Here is a 10,640-nt window from a genome sequence, read left to right as displayed (position 1 = left end):
GCATAGCTTAACATCTTTCTAAATATGTTGGAAAACAAATTGCTTCATGTAATGAAGAGGACGTGTAATAAAACAATTCACTCTTAAAAATGTTCTCTAACTGTGATTGCGCTCAAGGCCATCTCGTTATTGGTGGGTGGGAATTTCCCTTTAAATTGCATATGACCTCCAGCCAGGAACTCCTTCTCCCTGGGCACATCACCCTAAACCTATGCATTGCTGTTTCTAAGTTAAAGTGAAAGCTAATAAGTATATATTGGTGATAGGATCATTTTATGAGCGTTAGCGCTGAACATTTTGTGATATTATTGCGGAGCGCTCCAATGGTGATTATAGAGATGTGACTCTAATATTGGTGCTAAAAGATATTGGTGCTTCAGAAAATATATCTGCAGTCTATTTGAAATCTATCCAAGGCATATTAGTACAACTAATTGCATTTGGCTGTATCAAGGGCTTTGTAATTAATTTGCCAGTCAATTCAGGTGTGATAGTGACGGGCTGGATAAAATAGCTTTCTTCCTGTTCACTTGGAAACAAATTCGGAAACATGGCATCACTTTGTACTTCCATAATAACTGCTATTTAACTGCTATGTAACTGCTATGTAATTACAGTCTAGCGGTATTGGTTGTTAGATAACAGCACAACTCCAGCCAACATGTTACAGAACAATGTTGATACTGCATTTATTACTGTGCACTAGTTATATAGGTTTGAGGGCAGCTTGATGTAGTGTGACTAGATACACTGTCATTACTAACATAAACATCCATCTCACAACTGCTGAATTATTATGGATTGATAAGTGATTTGTAGTGAACCGCATAGTTTTAAGTAATAGATTTCTGAATACATTTCACTTATGATTTAAACCCTGGACCTCATTCCTGTAAATCACTCATTAATGTGCAAAAAGCCCACCACAACGACCCTCCTACGACAGTCCTATATAACACTCATACACTTTCACACCCACAAAGTTTCTAGCATCAGTCAGGGCCATGACTACACCAGTGAGAGGAACCAATTAGGGACATACTTCAGTCTAGGAGTCTGGGGGACATCATTCATCTCTAGTAGGCTGGGGGTCATAGTTCATCTCTAGGAGGTTGGGGGACATAGTTCATCTCTAGGAGTCTGGGGGGTCATACTTCAATCTAGGAGTCTGGGGGACATCGTTCATCTCTAGTAGGCTGGGGGTCATAGTCCATCTCTAGGAGGTTGGGGGACATAGTTCATCTCTAGGAGTCTGGGGGGTCATAGTTAATCTCTAGGAGGCTGGGGGTCATAGTTAATCTCTAGGAGGCTGGGGGTCATAGTTAATCTCTAGGAGGTTGGGGGACATAGTTCATCTCTAGGAGTCTGGGGGTCATAGTTCATCTCTAGGAGTCTGGGGGTCATAGTTCATCTCTAGGAGGCTGGGGGTTATAGTTCAGCTCTAGGGGGCTGGGGGACAAAGTTCCGTCTCTAGGAGGCTGTTGGACATAGTTCAGTCCAGGGCGCTTAACCCTAATTGCTCCTGTAAGCTGCTATGGTTAAGAACGTCTGCTAAATGACTAAAATGTCCAATGTCAAATGTACTTGCACCAAGTTTTCATTATATGATGTCTGAATTCTATAGTTCAATTTTTTATAACAATTATTTTTCCATATATCTATCTGTATCAACCTGTATCTACCTAACTGTCACAATAATGATCAAATGTGAAACAAATGAAATAGAACAAACAGCAATAAGTAAGCAGTAATGTGGAATGGACAAACAAGCAACATTAAAATGATGTTTTTGAAGGGTATTTCTTTATTTACTGGCTAATTGTCTTCTACTTAGTGTGAGGTGGAAGAAATATAGTGCCATTACTAGTGCTCAGGAAGAAGCATGCTGCTTATATAGTGAATGAAAAGAGGTAAAAAGGTGGAGGAGAGGTGATTAGGGTGTTGGAACAGGTGTGGTGGAAAGGGCTGTGGCAAAGGCTAATATTGGGAGCAATTGGAGTCCTGTTGGGACTCCAACCAGATTTTCAGACTCCAGGAGAGACAGGGGAGGACTCAAGCCAGATCCTGAAGTCGTGAGCTTGCTTGAATAGCTGCTGAGCCCATGGTAATTTAATCTGGAGAAGGAAGGTTTGTTAACATCTAATTATATTCAACACCAAGTGGCTCTGTAACGCCTTATACACATTCACACATATTGGGAAAGTATTCAGACACCTTGACTTTTTCCACGTTTTGTTACGTTACAGCCTTATTCTTAAATGGATTAAATAGTTTTTTCCCCCCATAATGACAAAGCAAAAACAGGTTTTTAGAAATATTAGCCAATTCATTACAAATTTTTAACGGAAATATCACATTTACATAAATATTCAGACCCTTTACTCAATACTTTCTTGAAGCACCTTCAGCAGCGATTAAAGCCTCGAGTCTTCTTGGGTATGACGCTATAAGCTTGGTAAACCTGTATTTGGGGAGTTTCTCTCATTCTTCTCTGCATATCCTCTCAAGCTCTGTCAGGTTGAATGGGGAGTGTCACTGCACAGCTATTTTCAGGTCTCTCCAGAGATGTTCGATCGGGTTCAGGTCTGTGCTCGTGAATGAAATTCAGAGACTTGTCCCGAAGCCACTCCTGCGTTGTCTTGGCTATGTGTTTACGGTCATTGTCCTGTTGGAAGGTGAACCTTCGCCCCAGTCTGAGGTCCTGAGCGCTCTGGATCAAGAATCTCTCTGTACTTTGCTCTGTTAATCTTTCCCTCGATCCCAGCCCCTGCCACTGAAAAACATCCCCACAGCATGATGCTGCCACCACCACGCTTCACCGTAGGGATGGTGCCAGCTTTCCTCCAGATGTGACGCTTGGCATTCAGGCCAAAGAGTTCAATCTTGGTTTAATCAGACCAGAGAATCTTGTTTCTCTTGGTCTGAGAGTCCTTTAGGTGCCTTTTGGCAAACTCCAAGCGGGCTGAGATGGTTGTCCTTCTGGAAGGTTCTCCCATCTCCACAGGGGAACTCTGGAGCTTTGTCCGAGTGACAATCGGGTTCTTGGCCACCTCCCTGACCAAGGCCCTTCTCCACCGATTGCTCAGGTTGGCCGGGTGGCCAGCTCTAGGAAGACTCTTGGTGGTTCCAAACTTTTTCCATTTAAGAATGATGGAGACCACTGTGTTCTTGGGGACCTTTCATGCTTCAGAAATGTTTTGGTACCCTTCCCCATATCTGTGCCTCGACCACAATCCTGTTTCGGAGCTCTACGGATAATTCCTTAGCCCTCATGAGTTGGTTTTTGCTCTGACATGCATTGTCAACTGTGGACCTTATATAGACAGGTGTGTGCCTTTCCAAATCATGTCCAATAAATTAAATTTACCAGAGGTGGACTCCAATCAAGTTGTAGAAACATCTCAAATATGATCAATGGAAACCGGATGCTGCTGAGCTTAATTTCGAGTCTCATAGCAAAGGGTCTAAATACTTATGTAAATAAGCATTATTTTTTTTTATTAGCAAAAAAGTATTTAAATCTGTTATATATACCATTTTAAGATATTGTGTGTAGATTGATGAGGAAAAACATGTATTTAATAAATTTTAGAATAAGGCTGTAACGTAACAAAATGTGGAAAAAGGGAAGGGGTCTGAATACTTTCCGAATGCACTGTATGATGGAAAATTACAGGAAAATGGAGGAAAACATAATGTTATCATAACTGTTGTAGTTAATGCAGGGCCCGCCCCACCGTACGTCCTTGCCCATCCAAATTAAATTTGACCGAGACGCGTGCCGACAGAAAAACACATAAATCTCAGATAAAGCATCCGAGTGAGCGAAACAGCGTCTTACAGCCTGATGCTGTCTGGCCCACAATAGTATGGCCAAGACGCTGTTTTGCTCGCTCTGATGTTTTCTCCAGCCACTTGCAAATTGAACGAAAGTTGGTGGGTACACAGTACACTCTTCGGATGCTAGAATTATTTTGGACAAACGTGCGAAGGTAACCTACTTTTTTGAAGTGATTCGTTTGACAATCAGATGAAAACATCATGACTGGTTGTGTTCATATCACATTAAAAGGTAATACATTTGTTAAGATAAATTACATGTCTTTACTATAAAACTCATGAAAAAAACATGCCCGCCTATGGAAATCAATTGAAGAGAATCTGTACCGATATAAAGATTGGTGCGCTGAGTGATGAGTCTTGTCCAAACCATAGGCTGAACCCACATTGCGGTTGGAAGCCATCTGCTCTGCCGAAGCGGTCCAACTCTAAGGACACACAAAGTCAGTAAACCATCACATGATAAACACACTACTGTAATATCATCAATAATACAATCAGTAATATTATCAGCCAGATTAAGTAGGACAAGAGAGGGATGCTCAAATTAACATCAATGCAGTGCTAATGCACAATATACATTTAAGGCAATGCTCCTGCATTTTGTGGAGACTGCATTTACAGTATACGCTGCAAACAGTATGTCAGCTGAATCGTAAATGACCTTTAAATGTAATCCAGCATTAGCCCTGAACTTCCGCAATACAAATTGAATCGAGCCCTTAGTGAAAAATTGACTTTAAGCTATTATCCGTAATTGAACCAATAACAAAGGGGTCACCTAATATTAATAATATGCATGTCAATCTCTCCACAAATGGGGACTTGGGAAAATTACAATTGGCCCAGAACAGGGCAGCATGGCTGGCACTTAAATGTACACGGCTCAAAGTGGAGGAGAGATTGACTTCATCACTACTTGTATTTGTGAAATGTATTGACATGTTGAATGTACCGAACTGTCTGTTTGAACTACTGGCACACAGCTCGGACACCCATGCATACCCCACAAGACATGCCACCAGAGGTCTCTTCACAGTCCCCAAGTCCAGAACAGATTATGGGAGGAGCACAGTACTACATAGAGCCATGACTACATGGAACTCTATTCCACATCAAGTAACTGATGCAAGCAGTAAAATAAGATACAAATACACCTTATGGAACTGTGAAGCAACACAAACATAGGCACAGACACATGCATACACACACACGATAACATACACACAATACACACACGTACACATCGATTTTGTGTTGTAGTTACGTGGTAGCGGAGTAGGGGTGTGAGGGCACACACTTAGTGTTTCGTGAAATCTGTTGTGAATTACCCGTAATAGATTCCCTTCCTATCACTCACCCTGTCTGAAGGTCTCTCTGTTGAAGAGCATCACAGGATCCACATCACGCTCCATCACGTGCATCTCATCCCCTGTGCCGCCCATCCAGGAGACTATGGCTTGGCTATGCCGTTCAGCATAGATGCCTTGCTCCCTAGAGCTTAAAACCACTCCACCCTCCATGAGGGAAAGCAGGTTGGAGAGGATTGAACGGTCAAAGGAGATGGGAATGGTGTCGGGGGGCTTTGGGAGAGAGATGAAAGGGATCCCATCCATCATCAGGGAGAAGGGCTTGTAGGCAATTCTGACATCACTCCCCATAACCTCATGACTAAGCACCTCCTCTTCGCAGTACTCCACTGAGACAAGAAAAGAGTGCTGGGCTGGGGAGAGAGAGAGTGACAGAGTGACAGAGAAAGAGAGGGAGGAGAGAGGGAGAGAGAGACAGAGGGACAGAGAGAGGGAGGAGAGAGAGAGAGAGAGAGAGAGAGAGAGAGAGAGAGAGAGAGAGAGAGAGAGAGAGAATACTTTCAATGAGCAGACTCGCAGAAGGACAGCTCCTGACTTTTTATAACAGATTTGCGATATGAACGTTATAAAATTAGCACAAAAAAAGTAAAGTAATGAAATTGTACAACTGAAGAGATTAATTCCAAAACGCTATATACATTTCCCTCAAAAGATCAGACATGGAAATAACCACATGCTGTTCAACATCAGAAATTCATAGGCCCAAAATAATGAAAATCAAAACACTCTTAGATAACATACTGAATATTAGTGAGTTCTGTACCTTGGATTCTGGCCTCTCTGTCAGCCATTGAAGGGCAGGTGGACTCAAAAACTCTAAGGATGGCTTTTAAACATGCGCTGGAGTTTTTGATGTGCATGTTTTCATGTAAAATGATTAGTTAAGAGGAGTGTTTCTCTCTCAATCCTCTCTTGTCAGGTGAAGGCCAAGGCCTTGCTCACTCTCTCTCCCTTCTCCTCCTTTCCAGACTTTATCTTGTACCAGGCAGGATGAAGACAGAATTCCTTTCTCAATCCATTTGGCCTTTGAACAGATGAAGAAACCCTGTGTCTTATTGTTGTATAGGCATTTAGTAAGCTCAGCCTTTTCATCGTTATTTAAATCAAGTTTATTGTTCAGCCTGTTAATATCAACAATAATATCTGCTTGGAGAATCTTTTCCGAGCTAGCATTTTACCAGTAGTGATGGCAAGACATCGAATTATGAATTTAATAATTTCCCATTTGTTAGTAGAAGAAAGAGCAGAATGGAGACAGGTCTCTCTGATAAGAGCTTTAGACTGTAAACAAAATGACTAATTCTTCAAAAGAAAAGAGTTACATTTCCAGTATGCTTTTGAAAATCTCTTGATTATTATCAATACAAAAAGAAAGAATGACGGAATAATGGTCTGTCAGAGGAGCTGAGGAAATACTACATTCACTGACAAGATTCAATAGATTGGAAGATACCAACCAGTGATAAATTCTAGATTTGAATTGTCTGTCGCTAGTTGTAGAGTTAAACCAAGAAAATTGTTTTAAAGTTGGATTCTGAGAATGCCAAATATTGGACAATTGAAAGTTGGAGCAGAAATTAATTATGAAGTCATTAAAACAATTGACTGAATGCCTTGTGGGATACCGATCCACACAGTCTTAAGGAGTAACATTATAACGTACCTGGAAAACGTCTGAAAAGAATTGCCAAACCAGCTGAATGAGATGAGCCATGGCTAAAAATGATATTGTCATACCATTGTGAAGTCCAACATTTTAAGTCAGCATCTGAGGAATGTGTCTCTTGAAATAAAAAAACTGTTGGACATTAATGAATATTTACAAATACTACAAATAGCCTTGGGTTTTATATTGTTATGTGTTCAAGAATAAAAAGGAAAGAGAAATGTTGAATCCGAGAAACCCGAGAATAATATAAAAGCAGCATAATCCCTTCAAAATTAACATACATTTTTTACATTTTAGTAATTTAGCAGACGCTCTTATCCAGAGCGATTTACAGTTAGTGAATGCATACATGTTATTTTTTTGTATTATTTTTTTTATACTGGCCCCCCGTGGGAAACGAACCCACATCCCTGCCGGCCAAACCATCCCCTACCTTGGACGACGCTGGACCAATTGTGTGCAGCCCCATGGGTCTCCCGGTTGCGGCCGGCTGCGACAGAGCCTGGACTCGAACCAGGATCTCTAGTGGCACAGCTAGCATTGTGATGCAGTGCCTTAGACCACTGCGCCACTTGACGAACAGTAAAGACCATATAAAGGAAAATAAAGGGAAATAAATGGATAGATTGCTTAATAACACATCTTATATTAATAGTTTACATCTTCAATTCAACTCTCAAACTTAAAATAAATAAATAAAACTCTGAAGGCTAATCAAGCCATATGAAAAATGAATTGAGATTTACTTACATAATCAATCTTGAAATTAAATGAATAAAAACGAACTGATATCTTAGTGAGCAATCAAATGACAACAGACAAAAAAACCATTTAGTGTGATTACATTGGTTAGTGTTCATATCCAAAACTCGCCACTGCAAACAATATGGCCCTATGTAATTTCACCAAATGCGGTGTTCAGATAAACGATTGCATAATCATCCTGTCTAAGTAAACTCTGAACCTAAATTAACCTCTTCTCTTCTTTCATACATCTTATCTTACCCTATGTGAGGTTCTAAAACAGTAACACTTTATTTAATTCCATCCTTATCTGGCACTGACCTGCATAACCAGCCCATCGAAAATACACCTAAACTGTAGCAAAACTAATTTCACAAATAATAAGAGTTAGCCTATAGACAAGATTAAATTAACAATAATCTGATGAGTGACAATATTAAGCCTATTAGTTGTCAAATTGTACATGAAGAGATGGGCGCATCTTGTAATTGACAGATGCAGGGAAAGGAGCATCTCTTTATCAAATCCTCTTTCAAAGTCACATGCAGGTAAAACATTGTGATTTCTATATAGTGCTGTATCTGAAAGAGCATATTCTGCAGTTTCTATTACACTTACCTTTATCAAATAACTCTAAAAATTCAAGAGGTGCAGCTCTTTTTCCAAATTGCACTTATTCCCAAAATATCCATGCTGTCTATAATGGCGCCAGAAGAGATGGCTGCCATTTTACGTATCCCTAACCAATTGTGCTATTGTGTGTGTTTTTTCACGTTATTTGTAACTTATTTTGTACATAATGTTTCTGCCACAGTCTCTTATGACCGAAATGAGCTTCTGGATAACAGGACAGCGATTACTCACCCCGATTTTGCTCGCCTGAAATAGTGTATCTTATGATAAGCTGTAGACCACACTATTTACCAAGAGAGTTTTCATCTATATTTTTCGTAGCTGTCTATCTACCACCACAAACTGATGCTGGAACTAAGACCACACTCAATTAGCTGTATAAGGCCATAAGCAAACAGGAAAATGCTCATCCAAAGGCGGCGCTCCAAGTGGCCGGGGCCTATAGGGAGGAGGTCAGAGACCTAGCCGTGTGGTGCCAGGATAACAACCTCTCCCTCAACGTGATCAAGACAAAGGAGATGATTGTGGACTACAGGAAAAAGAGGACAGAGCACACCCCCATTCTCATCGATGGGCTGTAGTGGAGCACGTTGAGAGCTTCAAGTTCCTTGGTGTCCACATCACCAACAAATGATCATGGTCCAAACACACCAAGAGTCGTGAAGAGGGCACGACAAAGACTATTCCCTCTCAGGAGACTGAAAAGATTTGGCATGGGTCCCCAGATCTTCAAAAGGTTCTACAGCTGCACCATCGAGAGCATCCTGACTGGTTGCATCACTGCCTGGTATGGCAACTGCTTTGCCTCTGACCGCAAGGCATTACAGAGGGTAGTGCGTACGGCACAGTATATCACTGGGGCCAAGCTTCCTGCCATCCAGGACCTCTATACCAGGCGGTGTCAAAGGAAGGTCCTAAAAATGGTAAAAGACTCCAGCCACTCTAGTCATAGACTGTTCTCTCTGCTACCGCACAGCAAGCAGTACCGGAGCGCCAATTCTACTTCCAAAAGGCTTCTTAATAGCTTCTACCCCCAAGCTATAAGTCTCCTGAACATCTAATCAAATGGCTACCGGACTATTACGCTGCTGATAGTCTCTGTTTATTATCTATACATAGTCACGTTACCTCTACCTACATGTACATATTAGCTCAATTACCTCAACTAACCTGTGCCACCGCACATTTACTCTGTACCGGTAACCTCTGTATATAGCCTCGCTACTCTCATTTTACTGCTGCTCTTTAATTATTTTTATTTTTTACTTACCTATTTTTTACTTAACACTTATTTTTCTTTGAACTGCATTGTTGGTTAAGGGCTGTAAGTAAAAATGTCACTGTAAGTACTCGGCGCATGTGACAAGTAAAATTTGATTTGATTTGTCCATGCATTCAGCACATGACTATTCGTGCGGCAGCATTGCTTTGGCTACTATAAGCAAAAACTAGTAACATAATAAATGTAAAATAAAATATGCTATTCTGTTGACAATGGATGAATGAGCGGTAGTAACTAGATATAAACTGATTGCAATATGCTACTAGCCATGGTTCTAGTGAAACCCTGAGAAGGGAAAAAATGTATTTCTGAAAGATATCAAGTAATTTATGATTTGAAGTCAATTCTTGCGTGGGAAACTGCAGTCTGGTTTGTTTGTCTGAGTGAACAGAGCAGTTGAGGGAAGGGAATACACATACAATGTTTCAAATTCCAACTGCCAACTGCTTCTGTATTTTAAAGATACATGTTATACTGTCTTGTTTCACAGACTCCTGTGCATTAGCATGTATAACAACTTAAATTACAAACAGTATAACATGTATCTGTAAAATACATAAAGCCTAATTTGCACACATCTGTGCTTTATACTTTCATAAGAACAATAAATGGGTAATCATTTTTTTTTTTGAAAACTGTAACTGTTAGCAAAGGTCTACATCTATGGGGAACAAGTCTATGTTTTTTCAGGCCTATGTTCCCTCAACCCTACATTCCCTCAACCCTATGTTCCCTCAGCCCTATGTTCCCTCAACCCTATGTTCCCTCAGGACTTTGTTCCCTCAACCCTACATTCCCTCAACCCTATGTTCCCTCAGGACTATGTTCCCTCAATCCTACATACCCTCAACCCTACATTCCCTCAGCCCTATGTTCCCTCAAGCCTACATTCCCTCAACCCTATGTTCCCTCAGCCCTATGTTCCCTCAATCCTACATTCCCTCAACCATATGTTCCCTCAGCCCTATGTTCCCTCAAACCTAGGGCGGCAGGTAGCTTAGTGGGTAAGAGCGTTGTGCCAGTAACCGAAAGGTCGCTGGCTCTAATCCCCGAGCCGACTAGGTGAAAAATCTGTCGATGTGCCCTTGAGCAAGGCACTTAA

General features: G+C 41.0%; 1 protein-coding gene across 1 annotated transcript; it reads right to left on the bottom strand.

The window, feature by feature from the left end:
* Nucleotides 1–2,024: 2,024 nt before the first annotated feature.
* Nucleotides 2,025–6,001, bottom strand: LOC311122854 (interferon regulatory factor 8-like; the record flags this gene model as incomplete). The annotated part of the gene is made up of 4 exons (XM_084197169.1): nt 2,025–2,114; nt 4,168–4,268; nt 5,201–5,563; nt 5,974–6,001. The coding sequence occupies 4 exons, from the start codon at nt 5,999–6,001 to the stop codon at nt 2,025–2,027; spliced, it is 582 nt and encodes a 193-aa protein (XP_084053295.1).
* Nucleotides 6,002–10,640: the final 4,639 nt, after the last annotated feature.

Source organism: Coregonus lavaretus, assembly GCF_964263955.1.
Source record: "Coregonus lavaretus genome assembly, contig: HAP1_SCAFFOLD_5659, whole genome shotgun sequence".
In the NCBI taxonomy this organism is placed as follows: Eukaryota; Metazoa; Chordata; class Actinopteri; order Salmoniformes; family Salmonidae; genus Coregonus; species Coregonus lavaretus.
Note: the sequence above shows the minus strand (reverse complement) of the source record. Positions and strands in the feature narration are given on the sequence as shown.